This window comes from Numenius arquata, chromosome Z, assembly GCF_964106895.1.
Source record: "Numenius arquata chromosome Z, bNumArq3.hap1.1, whole genome shotgun sequence".
NCBI classification, from domain to species: domain Eukaryota; kingdom Metazoa; phylum Chordata; class Aves; order Charadriiformes; family Scolopacidae; genus Numenius; species Numenius arquata.
In genome coordinates this window covers 49,409,287-49,435,958 of record NC_133616.1, presented here as the reverse complement: position 1 = coordinate 49,435,958, position 26,672 = coordinate 49,409,287, and the positions used below count along the sequence as shown (strand labels likewise).

Here is a 26,672-nt window from a genome sequence, read left to right as displayed (position 1 = left end):
TGATCCAGGGCTGTGACATTGTTGTCACCCTAGTGGGGCAGGATACCTGGCTGTGTTCCCCAGCAATGGCAGGAGGTGGAACCAGATGCTTTTTAGCCATTTCATCCTTGCCTAGACCGTGATCAAGACTGACAGCTGTCCAGTGCCCTTCACACCTTTGCACGAGACCTGCCAAGGGGCAAACAAGTTTCTCTGGGTGGCAGTGGAATTGGTGAAAAATTATGGTCAGCTTAACAGGAAGACCAAAGGACACACAGAAGTTCAGGAGTGGTGAGCATGCAGCAGTATCTGCAAGGTTTTCCTCCTGGAATGGGTAGAGCTTGGCCAAGCTTACCCTGCTGCTGTGGGCTTGCTATGACCAACAGCAAGACTGGAAAGTACATGCCTATTAATTCATGGTGAGAATAAAGTATTTCTGAAATAAGGCATATTTATACATGGTTTCACTTTGCTAAGCACAGCTTAAGGAAAATAAATCAGCCAATGAAGGTACATTAATTTAATCTTACATGGACTGCAAAGATTAAATGCCTTTTGTAACAGTGTGCTGTCACAGTGCCCCTACAAACACATTACAACTGCCAGGGTGCAAGCTGAGACTTATTGCTATCCCAAAGCCAATTTCCAGCTACTTTGTTAGCTTGCGTGTGAAGAACTGTATTTCTCAATCTTTTTTCACAAGTGATGTGTGTTGTGTCTCTCCCTCTTCCCACCTCACCCTGCCTTTTGGAGTTACTGATTTCCTGGTGACCCCCAAAGGCGTGCGGGCATATCCCCTAGCCAGGGCATGAGCATGCTGGCGGCAGATCAGCTCCTTGAAGAAGGAGAAACAAGGACTGGCTGCATTTACTGGTTATAGGGATAAATGCTGCTTCCCTTTGGAGTACATGTCCCGGTATGGATGACATTTCCAGGTATTTGTTTTTTTGTCCCATAGTGGGCTAAGGTCCAATAACCCCCCAAAGGATTTGGACTGACACATCTCTGGTGGCACAGGGTTGTCCCCTCCTCTTCTCCTTCCTTCCTCCCGTCCCACCCTTCATCTTGTGGTGGACTTTCTGAGCTCTGTGACATACATGGGTGCCAGGTGACAAACCGCCAACAAGGCATGAGGTGTGGCTCTAAGTGCCCACTGCCTCCAGGACAGCAGGGAAGTGCCATCACCATCACCGTCACTGCTGTCTCACACAGGTGAGCTGGAGAGAGTGAGGGAGGGAAGGGTCCTGAGAAGCCCCCACACAAAGCCACCTGGAGCTCCCTGCTGCCCCCTTCATGCTCACAGCACACAGTCTCCACGGTACAAGCCTGCCTGATTTTGCTCTGGAGAGGTGCAGACCCACCCAAAATTTATGTTAAATGGCAGCCTGCAAACAACCTTGAGACCCAGAGCCCTTGGGTGAAGCACAAGGCCGTAAGACAGGCTGGGTATTTAAAAAGGTTCAAGAGTGTCTCACAAGCAGCAGGCATTGGCTGCCAAAGTTGTGGTGGACTGATTAACAATGTGAGCAATGGCTTTTATGTTCTCAGAGATCCCTGATACCTGGTTGTAGTGGTCTAAGTTGATCAGTAGCAGAAAATTTACTGGTGTTGAGAGGAGAACAACCTAATTCATGGAGCAATTCAAGGGATGATGTGTGATGGGGAAAGATGGGGACAACTCCTTGGTCACTACTTGCAATAAGGCCTGTGAGATTTAGGCAGTTTTCTGGAGCCTGGACTCAATCATCATAAGCATAAATCAGCTTACAAATGCAGGCATTTGTCAGGAGGAGAGGCTAACTGAAACCTGTGTTCCAAAAATGTTCAGAAGCTTTGGATGCCTCCTTCTTTCACATGCAGCAGTTATTAATTCATCCCAGAGCCCTGCCTGGGAGCCCTGTCATTGTTGTCCCATGGCGGAGAGACATTTGTGGGTGATACCCCTTGCTCTGCTGGAGACAGGGTGCATGGGACATGAGTCTATGTCCAGAATCTGCAGATGGTCCTCATCTCCTTCCTTGCCAACTTCCCAACTTCTTTTCTCTGCAGCAGCAAGATGTCAAAGGTAGAAAAAGCTTTCTGTAAATTTGCGATATACGGTGACACATCTGCCAGTGGCAATGACATGACAGGGAAAAACTTCTCCAAGATGTACAAAGAATGTGGGGTGATGGATGGGAAAGCCGTGACCAGCACTGACGTTGACATCGTATTCAACAAAGTCAAGGGAGTGTCACAGGTAGGCATGGTGGGCACCTCAGCCGGGCAGGAGGAGGGAACAGCAGGAGGCCAGCAGGCTCTAGTGCAAGAGGCAGTCCAGGAGGTTTCCCATCCTACTGCCACCCAGTGGTGAGGTAACTTTCCTCTTGGTCCCCCCTCATCATAGGACCAGGGGTGCCCACACCATCACCTTTGCTTAGTTCCAGCAAGCCACGAAGGAGCTCTGCAGCAGGTGCTTCAAGGGCAAATTGCCCGAGGAAGCGCTGCAGGCTGTGTATGGCCTCATTGAGGGGAAGAAGCCCAGCAGTATGGGTGCTACAGTGAGTATGAGTTTCCTTACCCACTGTGCACCTTGAGCTGCCGTGGGACCATTTATCTCTGCTGTAGGAACTTGTGCTGTCCTCACACATAGGGAAGAGTTTGTTTGTGACCTGTTTCCTGATGCTGGCTGCCTCTTGCAGAAAATCACCCAGATTGGTGGGGTCAAGAGGCTGACAGACACTAGCAAATACACTGGCAGCCACAAAGAACATTTTGATGAGAGTGGCAAAGGGAAGGGTTTTGCTAGCCACCAGGGTCTGGCAGACAACAGAGTCTATATTGGAGCCTACAAGGGAACTGGCACATATGACTAGACACATTAGGACTGAAACTGCTTATGGAAACAAGGACTTTTCTCTTATAACATGGGAGGAGAGGCAAATAAACATCTCATGTAACTAGTCTTCTGTGTCTGTGCACCCCAAATCTGACAGAGTGGGAATGCATGGGGTGGACACTGGATGACTCCAGAGTGGTGCAGGTTCACCATCTGACCATGCTTTGATTACTGTGTGGTAGGGTTAAATCCAACCCCAAATCCAAGCCTTCTGGAGGAAATTCTATGGGCCAGCTAGTCTGCTGCCATCACACTGCTTTGCATTTCCAATTAAGAGAACAGTAGGTTAGTCTCTGAATATTCACTCGTTATTTTTATTCTCCTCTCCCAACACTCTTTATTTTTTGCTGTGTTTTTTGTCTTGGGTAGCAGTGTATTTTTTTGTGTATCTAGATTGTGTTACATTTGAGCTAATGGTTTCTAGTGGCAGATAGCCCACCACTGGTGCCTGACCACACCTTGAAAAGCACTCTTACAAGGCATAGGATGAAATACATACCACACTGTGGAGAGGGAAGGAGCACCAATAACACCAGTTCCTGCTTTCTGCTTTCCCCTTTCCCCAGCTTAGACCCTCTCACCCATTCCTAGCACTTGGCATGGTCACTTATTACTATTTCCCCAGGCTTCAGGATGCTGGCAGCTGGGGAACAGTTTCTGGGCCTGAGGAAAGCAAATGAGCTGTGGTTTGGGGAATCAGGAAGGAGGGACGGCCTGTGTGGAGCATAGCAGGCTCTTACTCAGGAGGACAGTTTGCAAACTCTGCCTGCACCCAAATCCTTTCCCAAACTCCTCTCTCTTACCCCCTCTGCCTCCCACGCCACCACTGTGACTGCTTAGAAGTTCTCTAGTGCTGTCAAGACCTAAAGTCACATGTGCACTTGTTCTTTCCCTCTGGCATTTTGGCAGGTTGGTAGGACTAGCATGTCCCTTGTCCTTCCTGCTGGATCTGTGGCCGTGTGGCCAGTTTTGAGGTGTCCAGCATGGGCACCCATCTCTGTCTAGTAGAGGGCTCTGGGGGGCCCCTTGGGTGTGTGACTGGCTCTCATCCACTGGGGCTGCCTTCTCTGCCTAGTGCTTTCAGTCTCCTGAATTTAGCATAACTGAGCTCTTAGGGATAATTGAAACAGCACCTTTAGCACAGTTTCCGCTGTCATTACGGAGAATTACTTAGCTGTGCTATTCCATTTCTACAAGCCCTCATCGTGGGCCATAACATAGGTAATCAAGGCACGACACTTGTTCAGAGCACATTGTTCCTTGCCCCATAGCACACACGAACATTCTCCTTGCTGCCATAACCCCAGAGAACATAGCAGTTGGGTGGATGTAGGAATTAACAAATCCCACTCACTCGCTCTCTTTTAAGAATTTTCACTACTTTAAAAACAATCTATTGTAACCCTAGGTAACTCTTGTGTGTAAAGTGTTTTGCTGACTCTAGGATATGTGACAGAAAGTCCTACAGAAAAGCAAGCAGGTGCACTGGGCATAATTGGCAGGCTCTTCTTAGCTAGGAACTGCAGGAGTGACCTGGGAGGCAGTCAAAGACCACACTGTACTGACCTCCAGCCTGAGCAGGGCTGGAGCAAAAAGATGCCACCAGCAAGTGCTGGAACAAAGAAACACCCTGAGCTTGGGCAGGCACACAGAAGACACTGGAGGAAGTATGACTCTAGAGGGAGTGCAGCTGGTGGAGAAGGCCACAACAGAGCAGTGCAGTGAGAAACAAGGACCAGCAGAATAAGAGGAGCCACAGTAGCTGACCCCAATCTCCTGCACTGTCCATGGCCTCCTCAAAGGCAGTGAGGGGATGGGAGACCAGGAAGGGGGCACGAGAGGTGTCCTGGGGGGGAAGCTGATGTATTTCCCCTAAGTGTTTGTCTAAACACTTATCTTTATTTCTTAGTATCAGAATTGATAATTCAGAGTTTACGTTAGTTGGCAATAAAATAAACTCTGAAATTCAGACTCAAGACTGCTTCTTTGCTGTAGGAATGGGATATACTAAAATGGAAAGAATAGCACTGGAACGAGTAGGCCCTATGGCTGCTTTTTAGTTCTTTGTGTACCTTAGATCTTTAAAACACATACTCAAGGTAGCTGTCTTCAGCAGTGCTGTCTCGGTACATCATGTCCTGCACAACAGTTTAAGCAAAGTACCTGTAAATTAAGAGATAACAGGATGTTGTACAAAAAGAAAAGCTAATGCACTCATAAGACAATGACAGAACATTCTCACCAAGCTCTGCCTTTGGTGGCATAGCATTCCTCATTTAAATTGCAGGTAATTGCAACAAATATTAATATTTCAGAGCCATGATTGCTATTCCTGATGCTTTCTCTTACTATTTCCCAAAGTGGCTCTGCTCATCCTGTTGTTCTTGAGATGCTCCTGCAAAAACACGGCTGAGAGGCTGCAGGACTGTATGACCATGCCCTGGACCCAGAATTAGCTCTTTAACTGTTTTCTGTGCTTTGGTTTGTAAATCATAGGCCCCTGGTCTTCAGAGGATGAAGGACTGATTGATTTCTTCCCCACAACCTTGGCACTATGTGTGAACCAAAGACCACATAGTGTTACAGTGTAATCAAAGATATGGGTTTGAGGTTCTTCCAGTATTTTCCACACCCTTTCACTCCCAAATGCTTATTAATGCAGGATGGGTAGCAATCAGCAAGGTCCTGCTGATTCTTAATGGCCAAGCAGAAAGGCATACTGGCTTCCTGGGCCCACCAGCATACTGCCACCAAATAATGCAGTTTTCAAGCAAAAGATGTAGGTACTAGCAGTCTCACAGCTGTGTCAGTGTCCAGGTTTGGTGTGGACTCTGATGTCTCCATTCCCTCTAGCTGCACTTCAAACACCCTGGAACCTTTTCATTTGGGGGGAAAGGAAGGCAAGCACTGCCCTCAATAACCAAAGAAACCTTGAGTGCATTTCTGTGTTGAGGCCTCAGCTCCCTTGTAATTAAGTGACTCAAGAAATTGGCAACATAGAATTCTGTGAACAAACACAGGAGTGTGTTGTATTATTAGTTTCTTTTATATTTATATATATAGAGAGAGAGCTGGCATGAAAGAAAGCTGTGGGAGCTTTGGAAGCAAAGTGAGAGCTTTGTACTTGTGGTTGCGTAGGGTGAGTTCTGGTTTGTGTTAACTTGGGTACAATGTGACACTGGAGGGTAAATTTCTGAGACATGATTCAATCTGTACTTCATCCTGTAATCTAACTCGTGTAGTACTGCAGCATCAACAAGAATCACTGATTGTCCTGCCTTTTCCTTATAAGTAGAAACCACAAAAAGATGAGGAATGCCATGCTCACTCCTTACGGCAGCTACAGAGTGTACAGATAAAAAGGAAGTCATGGATGACTGAAGAGTTTAAAAATAGTACCTGATTAGTGCATGCCCCTGGGGAGGCAGTAATAGCAGTGGCTATTTTAAAATAGCTGAAGACATGCATATATCAATGACAGAGTCAACAACACATTTGTAAAAGAAAAAAACGTTTATGCTCTAGTGCATTGGGAGCCTGCAAAAATTTAGGTGGCTTCCCAGAGCAAGGTATGTGTGTGTAGTCCTTTTACACCCCTGCCATATGACAGTAAGTATCTGTACCATTTTGTATTTGCTCTCTTAAAGAGGTCGTATTACCTAGAAAACCAGCCACGCTGGGAGAAAGGTTAGGACCCTTCCTCTTGGCACTGACTGAAGTTTATTGTGCATCACTTCTTTGTACTGCCCTTTGACCTTCAGAGGGAGCCTGAGTGCTTTGGGAGACAGCTATCTGCTCGTGCTCCTCTTGTAATTTAAGCACGTTTGCATAGCAGTCAGAAGATCGAGGCCCGTAGAAGTTGCTAGAAGGGAAGTGTACATATATAAACCACCTGGTGTGTGGTTTCTGCTGGCAACTAGTGGAAATCTGGTTGAAACAAAATGACATTGATAACCTAGGTGTTTATACCCAGCTATGGCTAAGATGTGTTATTACTGTGGAAAAATAGGGAAGCATTGGCTCCAAATTACACATCTATTGGGAAAAGAAACATCGAACCAAGGGAAACAGTCAATTTACAACTGCTCCAAAGTAGAGTGGAAAAAACACCACTAAGTCCTACTCTTTGGCAAGCTCAGCTTGTTTCTCTGGTGCATCTCTTGATGTATCTCTGTCCCCTGCAGCCATTTCCTTCCATGCAGTTTCCTTCCCATCTTCTAGAAATACAACTCAAGACCAACATCAGCAATTCTTTGCCAGCTTGTCATTGCTTCAGGGTATTGGGGGTGGGAGCTGATACACCAGTCATCTAGACGTCATTTAACAACATGATGAAATCTGCACACAAATTAGAATGAGATCTGACAATACAGCTGCAGTGGCTGTGTAGTAAGAACTGAGGCCGGAGGACAGGATGTTATTGAACACAGCAGGTAGGAAAGAATGACAAGAAACTATATGCGTGTGTGTGTAAGGTTTTTAAAGTGAAGTCTTCAAACTGTATAAAAGACAGCTATAAAAGGCCTCTGCTACCTGTTCTGCTGCTCAGGAATGCAATTACAGTCTTGGCACTCTTGCTGTTGCTGAAATCAGCTCAATTTCACTTTAACAAAGCAGAAGGAATAAAGCAGAGATGTTGATGGCAATGCAACAGGACAGAGAAGTGAGTATCCATGCAAAGTAATACTTGCACTGCAGTGTGGGCTGATGGCTCACGCTATTTTCTCTGGTAGTGAACCCTTCTTTACGAAGTTGTTTCTATTGCTGTTGCAGGTTGTATTTCTAACATGACAGAGGTACAGGGATTCCAGCATTCAGCGTACCAACCTGCTGTCACACAGGGCATGCCAGGCAGGCAGCTGTAGCTGCACTGGTGTGGCAGTGGGACTCCTCCATGAGCACTTTGTTACAGTTAAGTGAGGCCTGGACCTTACCCTGACAGTTTAAGGCATTTGCGGTGGTAGACAGATATAGGGAGTTTATGGTCTATGCATGTTTATACTGGACTGGTTATCCAAGTGTGATTTACATTTGAAGCTATGAATTTTAATGGACAGTAGTGAAATGCTTCCCCCAGCTGCCTATTGTTTCCTCTGCTTCCCTGGTTATTGAGAAATATGCACATCTCCACTGCTTCAGGGAAGCAGTGTTTATACTCAGTGCAGCATTAATTGTATGCCAAGGAACCCAGTGGGTATTCACCTCAATTAGCACAAGTATGAAAGAAAAGAAAAAAATATCCACTTGGAGATTGATGTAGAGTACTAGCCTGGCGTCAGAGAGCTCTGAAGGAACTTCTCCAGTAGCTGGAGGACTGTTGTTTTCAGTTAGGTTTGTGCTACATCAATCTCTGATTTCACAGGAATCCATGGTGTAATGCAAGCCTGAAGGAAGACATGTATGCCATAAGCTTCTATTTTTTTTCCAGCACTATTAATCAATCTCATAGGAGACAATTTCTTTCCCTACGCACTTTGTCTTTCTGATAGTTGGTACATGCTCCATCCTCTGTTCTCCCCTCCTTTTCTAGCTGCAAACTTGCACAGGTTACCTGGCTGCCCCAGTAAAGGTGTTTCGTGTCTCAGCCCCCAGCTGCCTGTAGTTACAGCAGAAGGCATTCAGCTGTTCAGTCTTGCCCATCAGCCCTACAACCACTCCCTGTTACCACTGGGACTGCAAGCTGCCCCAGCAGGGAGAGCTGGGGCCCGAATCTGCTTATGCCACTGTCTCAAGTTGCACCATGGTGCATAGCACTGGGACACACTCCGGGGGAATGGTGATACTAACTCTTGAAGTGGCTCTCTTCCATCTGAGTCTGGCATCTCTTTAAGTCCAATACTGGTTTTCTTCACTGCTGTTTTTCTTCATTGTCAAGAACCAGATGGTGCCTTTTTTCTCTCTCTCTTCTTTTTTGTCTTCTTCTTTTTCTGCATGACTTACAGGCTTTCTGTCCTCACTAAACTTTGGGCTGATAATTACAATTGCTGGTTTAATGTTCCCCTGCACTATTCAACCCAAATACCACCCTCACTCCCTTCTATGCATGTGTGGGACGCATTCTGTATCTTTCTGCCTGCAGTCCCCCACTGCTGGTATCACTTAAAAGCACAGGGATACAGAGTCTCTGAAGTCTTCATTAATCATCCACAGCTAACCATTCATGATATAAATCATTAATGATTTCTCCTCACATGGAGAGAGGAGCTTCGCAGCAAGCAGCACACAGACTAACCAGTTCCTCCATACTGCACAGGCACAGCAACAGCCTGGGCGGAAGGGAGAGTACCAGAACTGCTTAGGCAAGTGCATCAGTCCAATATCGTTCAAGGATTGCCACCTCCTGGCAGGGCCAGGGCACACAGCTGCCTCAGCCCACGACCTGGCTGCGTAGGCCACTCTCAGATGTGTACTTGATCAAACTTGCAGTTCTGACTGCTGTGATTTTGGGTGTGAGAATTATGTGTATTTTTCATTGCCTCTTTTTGCACAGTGTTTGAAGCAGGTAGAAATTGTGCTGGGGTTTTTAAGAAGTTTAGGTGAGTCTTTATGGGAAAAAGTGTATGGCCTCCTGTGCTCTGAAAAAACTCCATGATTTTGTAGGTTTGAGCCCTAACCAAAACCGTAATTACACTGTGTTTTCCTGCACTGAAAAAACACATTTAACATGTTTTCACCTGCTCCTTCTTCCCTGAGTTACTCACACCAGTGTCCCTTCCTCCATGCTACAGTTTGCTACCCCTTAATTCTGCTCTGACAATTACTTGTGGGGCTACACTGCCAAATGGCACACAAGCCATTCTAAAATAAAGACAACAAAATCCAGACAGCCAGAAGACAAAAGCCCCTTCATATCAGTTGGTGGTACAGTCTGACAAGTGGGAATATGGAACAATTAGGCCAGATTTGCTACACAGGAAAACAACTACAGCAGTAGAGTGTAAGTCAGTCACTGACTGATCCCCCCCGCCAAGGTAAGTACAGGTTTCCTCCTTTTTTTATTATTCAGATTCACATTCAGTCCCATCTAGTCTTTGCTTTCCCAAGGACTTGAGCCTGCAGAAAAAGCTAAATGAAAGACTAAGATCTCTCTGGTGTTATTTCAGAATACCTAGAACAGTTGCTTCCACCTTTGAGGGAGGCTCCATGTGGTATAATGTGACTAAAATCCTTCATAGCTGATACCAGTAGTCCAGAAATCCTTGGACAGCTGATAAGCTGCACTAACTCCTGACACCTCTAACCTTCCAGATCCAGCACAGTTTTGCTGAAAAGCAGCATCTTGGAAAGGCTTAGGGGTAATAAAAACATGCATACTTTGGGACATTTTCCTGCTAGTCTTGAGTAGCTCTTAAAACGGTTCAGGATTCAGTGGGATAATCTGATGTGTCTGGTACCTTTCAGTGACAACAGGAAAATCTCAATCTCCCACAACAATCACAGTAATTCAGTAAATATACAAGCTCTGCACAGCATCAGCATTTTTTAGAAAGCACTTAAATATTAAGGATTCTTGTTAAAACAATATATTTTGTAAAACAGCATCTTTAATTTCAATTTTAAAACCTAATCCAATATTTTATATTTCACAATACTTTATGTTCTTATTGTAAACTTTTATTACATAATAGTGAAGTTAAAAATAATTGAGTAACACCAAAAAGTGACATTCACTCAGAACAGAGGGAAAGAAATATCCCTCCAGTTTTGTTGTATCAGATAACACTTTTTAAGAGAGAGAGAGATAGACAGAGATAGATATATGTCGGGGAAAGTGAGTACTGTCACCTACTGGCTAGTAGAGATTTGTGCAATTTGTTTATTACTAATATCCCCATGAACATACGAATTGCACATGTAGAGCTATCAATTTCTCTACAAGAGGACTAAAGCGACAAAACAGCTACATATAACTATGGCTAACTTCTACACAGGATGTTCTTGTAGAAAAATGTTTCTTAAAAACAAAACAAAAAATAAGTGATCTTCAATATTGGTCACATTTGAAACATGGTCTATTGCACTCAGTATCTCTCAGTAGCATGTGCTTTCTGAAGTCTTGCACTGGACACCTGAGATTAAACTACCAAAAATCCAGGTATTTTTTGAAAAATAGACCATACGATTAGTAAAAAGAAAAAAAAATACAGTAACTCATACGTTCGTTTATAGTCATCTCTTTTACGAAAATTATTTCACACTTTCTCACTGCAATTGCCCACACAGTTTCTTTGCTAGAGGAAAAAATATCACTGCATCTCTAAGAATACTGTGTTCTCACAACAATTAAACACGTATGTTCTAATGAGCTGTATGCAATAAATATATCTAAATCTTACTCTTCACATTCTTCTAAAATCTCTGTAACTAGTAGATGCAATGCATGTAGACTCCTGAGATATATGTAAATGCCAGTACTTTGCTGCCTAGCTGCTTGTGAGAATAAGTGATAGAAATTTTAATATCTATAATATTTAAAATGAGATTGGCAAACAAAGCACAAGGGTAAAAACAGAATCAGAAGCTGATTACATTATTTGTTATTACCATTGCTATACTTGCACATTAATGGAGATGCACAGTGCATTACAAAAGAGTGATAAGACAAACACCTTTTCCTGAGATGCTCACAGGGATTAATAACCGGACAAATACTAACATTTAGGAATGAAAAAGAGTGAACTTGATGTTCATATGCCTGTTTTAAAATATTTGACCTAGGAGTGAAATTTAGCTTTAGAGGCGATAAGGTGTGATGAATACTCACAAATGCTTTTCAAGAAAGGTTTGAAAAAAGCTAGAAAGGATTGCTGCTCAAAACAACACAAGGAGCTTTGGTATATCTGAAGAGACATGTGGAAAAGATATCTCTGGAGAAGGTTGAAACAGCACAAAGAAAGGAAGGTGCTGCTCTGTCACCTTTCACTGTACAGCTGTCTTTTCAGGAATGCAGTGATGGAGTTTGTGTTAAAACCCAGAATCATTGTCTTAAGTGCTGATACATTTTGTTCCAAGATGATAGCAAGCCCCTGAGTTCCCAGGTTTCACCAGGAAAAAAAATAACTCCCCAAGGGACACATGGGCTTCCACAGGAAGTGGAACGAGAGAAGTTGGTCACATTTAAAGGAGACGATGATGTTAGAAATTCACACCTCCCAGTTCCCCTCTGCCTACATAACTACTGAGAAGAATATAATTTGGTTTTAAAGGGGCTTGGGGGTAAGATCAAACATGCTGTCAGCCAAAGTGACTGTCACACTTTCATAGTGAATTTCCTTCAGAGTGAGAAATATTTACGCTATTCTTCCTTGGGGAGGGTGAAGGCTGGAACAACTCTTAATGCATTTGAGGGCTATGAATACTAATAACAAGAATCTAAATCCCAATCTGCATTTAAAAACAAGAGAGCAAGAGGCCTGAAAGACATTAAATAGATTTAACATGACCACAAAATGTAATGCTAATAAAGCTGTAACTGAAGTGAAATGGAACGTAGCAAAAGTATAAGCATCTGCTTTGATGTCCTTGCTGCTTGCTTTGGGGCCTCTCCACTTTCAACACTATTTTGGGGCTGGATATTTGGGGCTGGATATTCAGAAGGCAAGAAAAGGTAACCCTACAGACACAGGGCTTAGCTCTGAGGTTTGCAGGGTGAAAGCGGCAGTACAAAAATCAAAGTCCCGGTTTCAGAAACTAAACTACTTCTCAGAGGGTGCTGGCTGGAGTCAAGGAAGCTGCTGTTCTTCATGCTGTTAGTGGGAAATGTCGTAATAGTAGTTACGTAATCTCAGCTCGACCACAACAAATCCTGGTCGGTCATCAACACTGTGGAAAGACAACAAATATCACCATGTAAGAAGGAGAAAGCTGCAAAAGGGCCTTGTAACACTTGGGAGTTTACCTCAGTGAAAGCTCGCTTAAAGCTGCTCACAATATTTTAAGGCTACCAAAATGATGCTAGAAATTAATACCAAGTGGCAAATGTTACTATAGAGCATCCAGTCAGTGCATCATGTCTATTACTTTGTGGTTGGTGAAAGTACTACAAGAAAGAAATAGTAAGTCACCTCAATTTCATTTTCTACTTCAGTTATAATCTGATAGAAGACTATTTACAATGCAGTATTTGCCTTATAGTGGGTACTAGAGTCATACAGAATCACTTAGCACCACTTAGAGGAAGAAAGATATGGCTGTCTTTCTTTCCTCTATACCTGCAACTCTTTGTTGATTTGGGAGAACACAATTAAACTGACAACAAGCCCTTACAATAATACCTTACATATTGAGACAGTTACACTGACTGACTTGAGCCTTCTTTTTAATTTTTTTTCTTTTCCTTTCCAATATTAAAAATATTTGAGTACAAATAAAAAGCAGCATGTGTTACAATATGCTTGTTAATCCTAAAAAAAAAGAAAAAAGATCCCTTTCTCTCTAGAACTATTACGGCAGTCTTTGAGTCAAACCAAAACCAAAAAGCAGAAATTACTTTATGGCTCCACATTTTTTCTAGAGTACTAGGTACAATAAAGCTAACAAAGTTAATACCTAAAAGTGAAGTGCCACAGCTCCTTAAATTGAATCCAGAGACCTTTGTTGGACACATATTCTCCAGATAGTGAACTGGAAGAATAAGTGACATTATAGTAGACTTTGGGTGCTTTATGGACACCTTCCTACAGCTAAAAGTAACTTCAATGAAATAGTTTAAAATGATAAATCATAAAACATTTTAAATAATTTTTTACAATATTCTAATTAAAAAAGAATATCAGGTAGGCTTTCTCTTTTTTTTTCTTCTCTATATTTCATAAGTTAAGTTGCTAAACCGCTTTCCATTATATTTGAAAAGTTGTGGCAACCTGGTGAAGTTCCCGCTGACTGGAAAAGAGGAAACATAACCCCCATGTTCAAAGAGGGAAAAAAGGAAGACCTGGGGAACTACAGGCCAGTTGGTCTCACCTCTGTGCCCAGCAAGATCACAGAGTAGATCCTCCTGGAATCTCTGCTAAGGCACATGGAAAATAAGGCATTGATTGGTGACAACCAACATGGCTTTACCAAGGGCAAGTCATTCCTGACAAATTTGGTGGCTTTTAATGATATTGCCACAGCATAGGTAGACAAAGGCAGAGCAACAGACGTCATCTACCCGGACTTATGCAAAGCATTTGACACTGTGCCGCATGACATCCTGGTCTCAAAATTGGAAAGTCATGGATTTGATGGATGGACTGCTCAGTGGATAAAGAACTGGATGGATGGCCACACTCAAAGGGTTGCAGTCAACGGGTCAATGTCCAAGTGGCAACCAGTGATAACTGGTGTTCCTCAGGGGTCAGTACTGGGACCAGTGCTGTTTAACATCTTTGTTGGCGAAATGGATTGAGTGCACCCTCAGCAAGTTTGTGGACGACACCAAGTTGTGTGGTGTGGTCGACATGCTGGAGAGAAGGGATGCCATCCAGAGGGACCTGGACAGGCTTGAGAGGTGGGCCCATGCAAACCTCATGAAGTTCAACCAAGCCAAGTGCAAGGTCCTGCACCTGGGTCATGGCAATCCCAGGCACAAATACAGGTTGGGTGGAGAATGGCTGGAGAGCAGCCCTGAGGGGAAGGACTTGGGCGTGCTCGTGGATGATAGGCTCGACAAGAGCTGGCAGTGTGCGCTGGCAGCCCAGAAAGCCAGCTACATCCTGGGCTGCATCAAAAGAAACGTGGCCAACAGATCGACGGAGGTGATTCTACACCTCTAACTCTGCTCTCGTGAGACCCCAGCGGGAGTACTGCATCCACCTCTGGAGTCCTCTGCACAGGAAGGACATGGACCTGTTGGAACGGGTCCAGCAGAGGGCCACGAGGATGATCAGAGGGATGGAGCAGCTCTCCTATGAAGACAGGCTGTAAGAGTTGGGGTTGTTCAGCCCGAAGAAGAGAAGGCTCCAGGGAGACCTTATAACGGCCTTCCAATACCTGAAGGGGGCCTACAGGAGAGATGGGGAGGGACTCTTTATGAGGAAATGTAGCGATAGGGCGAGGGGTAATGTTTTTAAATTGAAAGAGCGGAGATTTAGATTAGATACTAGAAAGAAATTTTTTACTGTGAGGGTGGTGAGACACTGGAACAGGTTTCCCAGAGAAGCTGTGGAGGCTCCATCCCTGCAAGTGTTCAAGGTTGGATAAGGCTTTGAGCAACCTTGTCTAGTAGGAGGTGTCCCTGCCCATGGCAGGGGAGTTGGAACTCAATGATCTTTAAGGTCTCTTCCAACTCTAACCATTCTATGATTCTATGATAACTCTAACTTCTGATTTGTTATTGATCAGAAAAACTGTTTCTGACATATTAGATATGATCTGAAAAGATATTTTGCCTCTCATTAATAGGAAGTCAATGTGGGATCCAATCTGAGTATACTCAGAAATGAGAGAAGAGAAAAATAGGTCCAAACAATTAATTATTGAGGAATGGAATGAAGAATTTGGGAATATGACTTTGAAATTTCTGTACCGTCTTGGAAATGAAAATTAAACAAAATACAATCCAAAATGAAACAAAAATATTTGCTCAATTTCAAACTTTCTTTTCAAAATACATCAGACTGACCTTTTTGTGGAATTACTTGGGTTTTATGATACCTTATTTTTTGTATATAATTGTTCCAGCAAAATGACCTGCACACAGTCAGCTTCTTGTAGTACACTCAATAATTTTCACTTGAAAGTGCAACTCAATCCATAGTTTGGAGGTTGTTTGTAAGGTAAAGACCAGCTGAAATGATGTATTTTGAAGTACCCTTTCACCCCCCTTTCTGACCATTAACTAATTAGATTAAAATATACTTATATTAAAAGAAAGAGCATCACATCACACTCACTTGTATGTCCAACACAATTTCATTAGATCATAGACTTCTGTTGGACAGACTTCAGGACGTTCCATTCGTTCCCCTCTTTCAATCATCAGTGCAACTTCACCACCTTTCATTCCCTGTAACAGGGTGACCAGAACAGTCATCTGAGTTGCAAATGATTACACCACACATGCTAGTATAAGACAAATACAGGCCTGGAGTTGATGTTCGGGCTATTTTTTGACTCATTTGTTGCAACAGATGGAGTGCTAAAGCCTGCTTTGGCCTGCAATACCCTTTTTAGGCAGGAAAAGACGTTGGTTAAAATTTGCTCTGAATTTTTACAGAAAAAAAATTGCCAGATAGAAATACTCACCTTATATGGTTTTTGCCCATAAGAGAAAGCTTCCCACATTAAAACCCCAAAGCTCCAGACATCACTTTTGCTAGAAAATTTGTAGAAATTCATGCATTCTGGAGCATACCACTTGACTGGCCATTTTCCATGACTTTGTGCCTAAAATAAGTCATAAGAGAAAGGGAAAAAAGCAGGCTAGAGACAGCAGTTAAGTAGTAAATAACATCAGAATTCATATAAGCCAGGTTAACTTAGGTCTGCACACATTTGTACTAAGTACCATAATGTTTCTGATGCAGTTGGCATTAGAGATAATGGGTAGCAGCTTCTTCAAAAGTTACAAAATTGGTCCTAATTTTCCACTTTCAAAATAATGCACTGAAATGAGATCTATGGTAAAAAAGCTTAGCTAGATGACCTGGAGTCATGTTTTTAGTGGCATTTAATTTAAAGTTGCCCTTTAAAAGTAAGATTTTTCATCTAGGTTCTCCACAGCAGGGAAGAGATACACACCCAGCTACACTGAGTTTCATTATTACTTGAAGTTGATGCTCCATTTCAAGGTACAGTGACAGCCTTGTGGCAAACTGCAGTTTGATTAAATTATGCCATAACACTGTGTTATGACAATGCAAGTGCTAGATTTAGTGAAAGAACCCCACTGCATTTTGTGGACTTTTAAAGAGAATGGGCCTTTGATACCAATTCTCACACCTCTGACAAGCAGCTCTGGCTAGCTAGTGGTAGTGATTTAAGATGTTACTGTCTTTTCTGGCAGCAGTTATTGTTCCCATAGGAAGGTATCAGAAGGGAGTATGTGCTTGCTCTTCACGGAATCATGGAATTGTCAGAGTTGGAAGGGACCTCTAGAGATCATCTAGTCCAACTCCCCTGCTAAAGCAGGATTGCCTAGCGTTTCATGGTCTGGCTTATTAAACACTTGATGAAAAGGAACAGGCAGAAGAAAGAAATAATTTGAACTGCAAGAGCAATATATCAGAAAAAAGCTGCAGACATGATTAGAGTCTTTGTCTCCCATGGATGTTTTTACGTTAATAAATGTGGCAGTTATTTCAATCCTTTTAGCTGTACAGAGATCAAATGAATTTAAAACTGAGCTAAACAAATTCTCCTTAGATCAGATGATTGTTTACAAATTATATTCTTTCAAAAAGCTTCCCAAATTCTGTTCTGTTAGACAACAATATAGTGTACTAGACTAAATTTTCCTTGGACATGGTGAACACTGTAAGTACGTAGAAATTCACATGTGCAACAAAGACATTTTCCCCCTTTTATATAAGGATGTATCTCACTTCCAGCATAAATTTCAACCTTCTAATGACAAGTTTACCACAAGTAAATTAAAGAAGTAAGCAAATAAAAGAAGGGAACTTTTTCCTCCCTACGCATCTCTTGATGTTGATCACACATGTTGAAAATCAGTGATCTAATATCAGGCTATAAAATAATGCATGATACATATAATTTCTAATTTTCTACTTTTAAAAACAAGTACACTTCAACTGAAAAATAACCTTATGAAGGTATGCTACTATACAGCTTTCATGCTTGTGCAAACCTTACCTTGTAATAATTTTCATCAGCACTAAGAGCTTTAGAAAGTCCGAAGTCACTAATTTTGGCATAATGTTGGGTGACTAATAGCACGTTCCTTGCAGCCAGATCCCTATGAACGAAGTTATTCTCCTCCAGGTACTTCATCCCCATGGAAACCTGATGCACCAGCTCTGTTATATTCTTCTCCGTGACATGTCTGAAAATCATAATGGAATTATTAAGAGGTTAGAAGTTAATTTTCTATGAATGACTTTTCATGGAGTTCAAATACAAATCTTTACTATGAACTTCCCCACATCATACTAGGAATCTGGTCCACTTATGTTTAGGTAAGCTTTAATTACAGGCACCATAAGAAAGTCCTGAGCAAGACGATATGTGATCACATCAACAAATGAGCAATTGAAGGAGATATGAAAATTCTTTCATTTATACAAAATGCGCTAATTTACCAGAAATATTTAACATTTAGGATACATGTACACGATAATCACGTCCCAGTGAAGAGTAAATACAATCATTAATTATTACATTAACAACATGTCAGTTCAGAATTACTCTTAGGAAAAAAATATACAAAACAACCAAAAAAACCCCTCTATTCCCTTTGGATAAATCCTATGAAATGGAATCAAAAGCTTACATACCTATTTTTTTGCAAAAATTTGTTCAATGGCCCAAGTTCAGCCATTTCCATTACTAACATCCAGGCCTCAGCTTCACATATGCCTATCATTCGGACAATATATGGGTTATCCAGTTGCTGCATTACATTTGCTTCTCTCAGTAATTCATCCTTTATGGCTGGATCATTACTCTCATTCTTAAGAATTTTTACAGCCACTGGCTTGGCACCCCTACAAAAAGGAATCCAGTTCTGGGATTAGTTGCTGAAAAATCTGTGTCCATAATGCACACAATCTTCATATAATGTTTCTGTGCACATAGTACAAACTGTGACAAAAGCTAGAATTGATATTCAGAGGGGAAAAAACATGACTGTAACACGAATATCTCTCTATTAAATGCTCAGAAGACAGCTAAGCAAAAGAGAATAGAAAGAACCTGAGAAAATGATATTTATCATTTTCATAAAAATAAAAATATTATAAAAATGATAAAAATAAAAATGATTAAAAAAAAAAAGTCATAAGAACATCTTAACAAGCCTGAAAACAAATGTACTGGACAAAATTTTCTTACCCATTCTGGCAAGAATGTCATAAAGTTTTTCTGGCAAGAAAAGCTATAAAGGCCTTTCTAAGGGCGTGAGACTAGAATACGCAGCATTGCAAGGTCCCAAGACAGTGCTCTGAAATCCTGAGAAACTAAGCCTACTCCTGCAACATTCAGCTCATACAACTACTGAAAGAATGACTGACGAGATCAACAGAGCTCGAGCGTGAAACAAGATTAGCAAATACTTAAGCTTGGACCAGAGCCCTTTAAATCCCCTCAGATCGTACTGGAAAAAGAAAAATCCTTCCTGGCTCTGAAACCTTTGGTTAAAGAAATGCCTCCAGCTTCCAGTGGTGAAAGTGTATACATAATCAGCCCATGTGCTTAAATAACACACTGATAATATTTTACTGTGAAAATGCATGAACAGTCAGGTGCTCCCACTTTTGCCAGTATACACAGGGTCTGTTCCTACTGCAATTATATGAAAAAAGAGGTCACAGCATGTTCTGTCTTCTTGAAAATCAACATTGCAGCTTCAGGAAACAGATATTTATCATACTTATTTGAGGATAAACTCTCTTTGCTACAGGTAAACTCTACGCTATTTCTCAAAGACAGGTTGTGGAGATAGGAAATACTCAGTAGCATGACTGCTTATACAAACTACAGAGGAAGGCAGCAGATTTCCCACTCTACTATCCCTGACAGAGAGAAAATAGTCAGAAGGGGCACTTCCCCACTTCACAGACAAAAATATGGCTGGGAGGTGACTATGTTGGAGACAGAGGTGTTGGCAAACAGAGGAAAAGAAAACTATCATAGAGAAAATGAGTATATGTACAAACAGAGAAACCAGTAAATATTAACCCAAATTGCTTAGGTACAGTCTGTCACCCCAAGTGACGTGCAAAGATTACTGCTGCTCTGAAAAATAAAGGCTAGAGCTTTTATATATTAGACTCCATGAAAATAGAAGGAAACACTTACTTTTTCATCTTATAGAACCCTTTCTTTACAGTACCAAAGTTGCCAGAGCCAAGTTCTCCTTCCTCCAAAGTTAACAATTTCCTGTCAAGAGTGACATTTTTTGGTTTCATTTCATCTGGATCAGCATATGGACTTTCATAGACCTCAGTATCCATGGGTAAGGCATCTCTCTGATCACCTGCAGTTCAATCAATGAGAAAATTAGACATTATGTGAGACATTTTTGCTGCCACAGCTACTATATTCACCCTTTCTAAGTTCAAGATCATCAGTGTGTTTCATTTATGAGGGCATTATAAAGAAACCACATGTGGGCCAGCTACAGGCACTTTAGAACTCTCCAAAAGAGACTGACCTGGTGACATGCTCTAATTACTGGGCATAGCTACTCTCTCTGTAACAAGAAACATGGAGGTTCCTTGACAGAAGGAGGGTTAAAGGCTTCTCCTTACTACTTCCCATTAGTTACAACAGACAATTCTTCAACTCAGAATGCTGCCTTATATGTAGTTTATTCTTAGGCATATGTCTTTAATTTCATTTTACGCAAAGCCTAAGCACCAGCTTGGCACTGTGAATGCAACAGCAACATTTCTTTTTATGAAGTGCAAGAATGCAGCTTTTTGAGTCAAGGAAGTAATAATCTTCTGCTTCAACACAGAAAAAAAGCCTTTCTGCTAAACAACTTTTATTACAGATGGTGACACCTGGCAGTTTCAGCTAACAGGCGTGAGCTGTGATAGTGGCTATACCAATACACAACATGGTGCGAAATATATGCAAGAGAAAAGAAATATGGGTTGAGGAAAGATCTCTGGCATAAAGAAGGAAATTGTATTAATGACATAAATTACACTGCCTACCTTTTTCTGCTCCTGTAAGACCTCTATTCCTTTGCAGCACATAAGGATTAAAAGGTGCTTCATCAGATGGGTGGCCAACAGTTGGCTGAAGCTGTAGCACACAAATAGAGTTTTAATGTTTAACAATGAATAGGTAAGATAAAAGCATTTTTCCCCCAAGGATTGTAGCATAATGATTGAAAAAGACACATAGGTGAGAATCAGAAAGTAAGAAAGGGATCCAACAAAGTTTATTTCATTCTGAAGGTTATTGCTTGAGTAAATATGCAGGCCAAATGAAACATACACTGCTAAAGCATAAAAAGTTATTGCAAATATTTCAGAGCATTTGATCTGAGAGAATTGACTGGAATGCATCATGCACAAATCTTATTCTGCAGACACTAAATTTACATGGTCTTTTCAAATCTGCTTTGTAACACAAGTAGTCATAAGGATTTCTCTCCAATCTGTCCTTCCTCCCTCTGCAAGTTCTCTCTCTCCATATCCAGTCCATAGAGAAATTCCTAGCACAAAGGAAAACAAAAAAAACTTCCCTGTGTCTCTTGTGGATGTTATAGAGTGATTCCACGTGGAAGAAACTGGGGTAAAAAGTAATTATTTTAATAGGCTTGTGTAATATCATGGAGAAACATCATGGACCAGATACTAGGCCAGTCTGCCTGCTCTGAGGAGGGAGAAAATGACCTAATTCTTACTTGTACATCTGGTTCAAATACAATTCCTCTGCCTTTACTCTCTCAAGAGGAATACTATGGAGCGCACAAACCATCCGAGCAGAAACACTGTGCATTCTGGAGTTCCTTGGCTAAAGGATGAGTCTGACACAACAAAGCATAGATGAGAGAAATTTATAATCTGCTCTCTTCTGTCTGTGAACTGTCAGAAACAGGGAATTAAAGAACTTGATTCTGCAGTTTAGTCCCTTTTCTTTCTCAATGTAGAAATTCTACTCTACTCATGAGTGACCTCACCCTCCTAAGAGAGTGTTTTAAAAATAGAAATTCAAACATCAACATGAGTTTGCTCAGCTTGAATAGGACACAAAGATATATTGTACTTGCAAAACACTGGACAGGACTATTTTGCAAATATTTGAGTACATAATTCTTACTTTTAATAACTGAAGCTTTCAGTGGCATAAGTTTCTGCCTGAAATGGTTGTGGTTTTTTAAGTACAGAGAAACAGACCTTGAAAAATGTCCAGGAGTGAATTATTAGGTACAACAGAAATTTTACTAACTGAAACCGAATATTATAGGGAAAGTGCATGGCCTGGGTGGTACAGACCTCTAAATTGTAATGAAGTGATCTGCCCAGTTGGATGAAGCAGAAAAGGTTTCACTACATAGATTTTACAGCAAATCACAAGTAGGAGGCCAACACTCGGCAAGATCTTGACCTAGCGGGATAAGCATGATGTCATCAGGGATGGTAACTGCTGTCTTATGGAAAGGTGTTGAAAGGCAATTTGCTGTCATGGTAAGCCACAAAAGCCTTGACACGGTTCTGAGATAGGTCAGAGACCAAAGTGACCTGCCAATCTCAAGAACAAGGAGACAAATGTAATGGCTTCAAACTGGAAGCACGTAGATTTAGATTAGATATTAGGAAAAAATGTTTCACTATGACGGTGGTGAGCTGGCAGTGTGCACTGGCAGCCCAGAAAGCCAGCTACATCCTGGGCTGCATCAAAAGAAGCGTGGCCAACAGGTTGACGGAGGTGATTCTACACCTCTAACTCTGCTCTCGTGAGACCCCAGCGGGAGTACTGCATCCACCTCTGGAGTCCTCTGCACAGGAAGGACATGGACCTGTTGGAACTGGTCCAGCAGAGGGCCACGAGGATGATCAGAGGGATGGAGCAGCTCTCCTATGAAGACAGGCTATAAGAGTTGGGGTTGTTCAGCCCGAAGAAGAGAAGGCTCCAGGGAGACCTAGCGTTCCAGTACCTGAAGGGGGCCTACAGGAGAGATGGGGAGGGACTCTTTATGAGGGAATGTAGCGATAGGGTGAGGGGTAATGTTTTTAAATTGAAAGAGGGGAGATTTAGATTAGATACTAGAAAGAAATTCTTTACTGTGAGGGTGGTGAGACACTGGAACAGGTTTCCCAGAGAAGCTGTGGAGGCTCCATCCCTGCAAGTGTTCAAGGCCAGGTTGGTTGGGGCTTTGAGCAACCTGGTGAGGTGTTGGAACTAGCTGATTTTTAAGGTCCTTCCCAACCTAAACCATTCTATGATTCTCTAAATGAATGGTATAAAACAAGACCCTCAGCTCTAGTTTTGTTTTTCTACCCTGGCACACCTTGTCACATCTGCAAGTTAAGAACTGTATTTCCAAGACCTCTATCACTCTATTTCACGCACAGGTCATTCACTAATGCAAAAACTCCACTAAGATTGGAACTCAATTCTAAATCTCTTAAGTGATGGGCTCGCAGTTTCACTGTGAATACTTATGACAATCTTTCCCTACACTATGTCACAGTGTATAGGGAAATGCTTACGTTTAGTCAATATTACTCATCTTTTGCAAAGCAAAAACAAATCAGATGGAATTATACTTACTGAGACCATGGTGATTTTCGTTTGTGCATTTTGTACATTTTGTATTACTTCAGAACACCTAAAGACTTCTTAGGGTTTTTCATCTTATTGCTAGTTACTATGACCCATTCAGTATTACTACTAAAAATTTATTATAGTTGTAGTGGATAGATTCCTGGATGTATTTTTGCTTCCCTAAGTTAACTATATTTATACTTTAAAAAGGAGATCATTTTACATTCCAAAAGGTAATTGGAATCAATTAACTGAGTGGATACAAAGCAATATGGACTGACATTCATACCTGTTGCTAGACAGATACAAGTACAAAAGAAGCAGGTGCAAATTGCCACACTGCATGGATTTTATGGAAGCCTCTGGTTAACACTTCTTGGCAAAGGAGTCCAAAAGGAGCAGGGGAAAAAAAGGAGAAAAATACAGTGACTGCCTAAGAAAGGGACTGAGATGCTGAGTCTTCAGTGGCAGTTTCTAGGGTACTGGAAGGAAAGTTCTGAAATACTTAGGAATGATAGAAACACAGTTTCAAAGGATATCTTCTGTGTACTTTACCCTTAAAATAACCTTTCTGATAGAAATGCGAAGTGTTCAGAAAATGGCATCTAGAAGAGACTGCATTGCTCTGGGACACCTTTGCTTTTTGAAAGCTTTGATAGGACAATCAATTGTCCTCTGTTCACTGTGGGGAGTACATCAACTGTGCACCAAAAAGGGTGATGGGAATATCTGAAACAAACAGTTAGGTGCTGGATAGTTTCTGTAGTTGCTATTACATAATGAGGTATATAAATTCAGCCCACCAAAAGGTACATCTTCAGCAGATCTTCCTCGTTTTTAGATGAGTCAAGAGATTGTGTTCCTCATCATAACCCAAGCTTTAGAGAAATGAGATACAAGCACTTTGGGAAAGGCCTTTGAAAATTATAAGCTCAAGATTTCAAATGAACTTGAATTTACTGATTGAAGAAATGATGCCTTTTTGTTGGCGATATAGCCCTGCAGGCTAAGCGAACGACGGAAATCACCAATTCCACTGCAACACCTTGTATAGGTCTGATAGGTAGTTTCATCTGATTGCTGTCACACAACAGCATGGAAACACTTGAGAAGTACTCAGCCAGTACTGAATAACCCTACAAATTTAAAAAAACTTGGAGGGTATAAGGTCTCCTGTGATTAGTATTAGTTGCAGACTAGACAAGTAGTTAAACATCCCTGATCCTGGGTCTCATTCTATGAACTGGCATACTTCGGACTGGCTAAACAGAATTCATGTACCACCAAATTCATATATCTCAAGAATACATTCACTAGTGCAGAACAGCTGGTAAAAATACAGCTCTGGTCATGACATAGCTGACTCCTCAGATGAAATGTATAGAGACGTTTCTGCTCTTTGTAATTCAAGAACAGAACAGAAGAATCCAAAAGGATTGGATGCTTTTGTTCAGGAACTGCATTAAAAAAAATGAGCACATCACTCCTGTGCTTGTGAATAAAACTCAGCAGCTGTGAACTGGAAATGACAGTGACACCAAATCTAACAAAGCAGGTTCTCATTCTCAGAGAATTGCTCATGTTTAAGATGAGTGATAATGTCTTATATATCATTAGTGTTAGCTTAGTTAACTCATACATAGGTATGTGTGGAATGATATTCCTCATTGTTGCAGTTTAATTAAAATGATTAACAATAGGTTTTTTCATTAATATTCCTGGATGAACTGCAACTTGGTATTTCACAGGCACATTTTCAGTTCATATTAGTAACTTGGGAATATTGTGCAGCGCTCAGAAAACCTCAAGCAATTTTCTTTAGTCCTGCCAGTTATGGATTTGTAGCATGTAGCACCCTGCATGCCTTTGAACAGGATTTTCTAGCAGAAAGACTGGAAGTTTTCCCTTGAAGTCAAGCAAAGCTGTTTAGAAATGGTACACAAGGTACATATCATTGCATGTACAGTGGTCTGGGTAACAGGACAACAAAAATTTCCCTTTTATTTAATGGTCACTTAAATCCAGAGTGCATTCTGCCCTACACATTAAAAACCACAAGCTTAATTCTGCAGATCGTTTTCTGACAAAGGGAGCTTTGTCTCAATACAACCATGGTATAGGGTAGGAGATTACTCCTTGTGTTCTTACAAGATGCAGAGAATGGGCAAAATGACCATGGATTTGCTTGTCCAGGAAAAAGGAATACAAGAAAAGAGTCCACTAGAGGAGCCTGTTAAAAATGGCGCATGCGATGTGACACCTTGTGGTATGTACACTTGTAAACTGTGGGGCAGGCTATCATTTTATGCTTTCATATTAAAAACCTATTGTAAGCCTGTCCTGTTTTCACATCTACATATTTTTTTTCTTCTGCCAGGATTTAATTTTCGTTGGTTAAACTTCTCAGGTACCCACAGTTAAGCTAATCTAAATAGGCCATTCTTCCCCTTATTGGGGACTGGCTATAGTAGCGTGGCAGTTATTATCATAATATAGCCACAACCACAATGAGAGGACAGCAGGAGGCAGAGAGTTTGCATTGACTCAAAGATATCTTTCTAGTGAAAGGAATACCACTTTCTATGCATGGATAAGGCCTAAGCAGGAAAACCCCTAAGCACGTTTGAAAGAATTTAGTTGATGCAATAAGAACAGAACCCACTTACTGTTTGCTTTAAGATATGAAAGAAATGGCTATAACTACCCTAAGTTTGATTTCTATAGTAAAGATTATCATTTTATAGTAAATAATATATTTATGAAGGCAGTCAGTAGAGCAAGTGTGATTTCTTTTCAGGTTAATAATTCTGATTTGCAAAAACACAAACTTATATGTAAGGCTATAAAGTTGTCCTATTTTGCTAAACCAAACTGAATAGCAAAACATTGCATGACAAAGACCTTTTTAGCCAAATCCTCAATGATCTTTGCCTAAGACATCTTAGACTCCACTAGGTGGCACAAGTTCATTTAAATTGTGGTCTAAATTGCCAATTTTACATCAGTGAGTAAAACAGCTTGAAAAATTTTGCTCCAGTCTAAAATTATACCCAAATAACCAGTTTATGAAAATTAAAAAAACCTCCTAATTTTCAAGACTGAATAAATGTAATTGCATAAATTTTCTGTTTTACTGTCTGAAAGTTTTTGACATAAGAGAAGCAACTGCCTAATTAACCTGGTCTAAAGTAAACTCTGCATGTTGGGGTTAATGGAAGGTAAATCTTGGGAATGTTCAGAGCAGGACTTTTGTTCAGTCTAAAATTTAGCACTATGAAGAAATTTGTGGGTTTGAGCATTCAGGGTTAAGTATATGTAAATGGTAATCACATCAGATTTCTGAAATGATTTTTCTTAAGTGACTGGTCTTTCTCTGCCAATATGCCTCAGTCTGTACTCTGTGTATGTTCCCCAGAAGGCAGGAAACAGG

The 26,672-nt window shown here is 41.3% G+C and overlaps 1 protein-coding gene and 1 pseudogene across 2 annotated transcripts in view; one reads left to right on the top strand and one right to left on the bottom strand.

Annotated features, from left to right (window-relative positions):
• Positions 1–1,108: 1,108 nt before the first annotated feature.
• LOC141477287 (tubulin polymerization-promoting protein family member 2-like) lies at positions 1,109–2,834 on the top strand (annotated as a pseudogene).
• Positions 2,835–12,606: 9,772 nt separating this feature from the next.
• Positions 12,607–26,672, bottom strand: part of SYK (spleen associated tyrosine kinase) — a 31,772-nt gene continuing 17,706 nt past the window's right edge. For both annotated transcript variants that reach the window (XM_074166201.1, XM_074166202.1), the window contains 7 exons: positions 20,680–20,770; positions 19,817–19,994; positions 18,295–18,504; positions 17,654–17,843; positions 16,085–16,225; positions 15,733–15,845; positions 12,607–12,679 (listed from right to left, as the gene is read on the bottom strand). In XM_074166201.1, coding sequence (XP_074022302.1) covers positions 12,607–12,679; positions 15,733–15,845; positions 16,085–16,225; positions 17,654–17,843; positions 18,295–18,504; positions 19,817–19,994; positions 20,680–20,770 — 996 coding nt within the window. The remainder of the gene's footprint in view (positions 12,680–15,732; positions 15,846–16,084; positions 16,226–17,653; positions 17,844–18,294; positions 18,505–19,816; positions 19,995–20,679; positions 20,771–26,672) is intronic.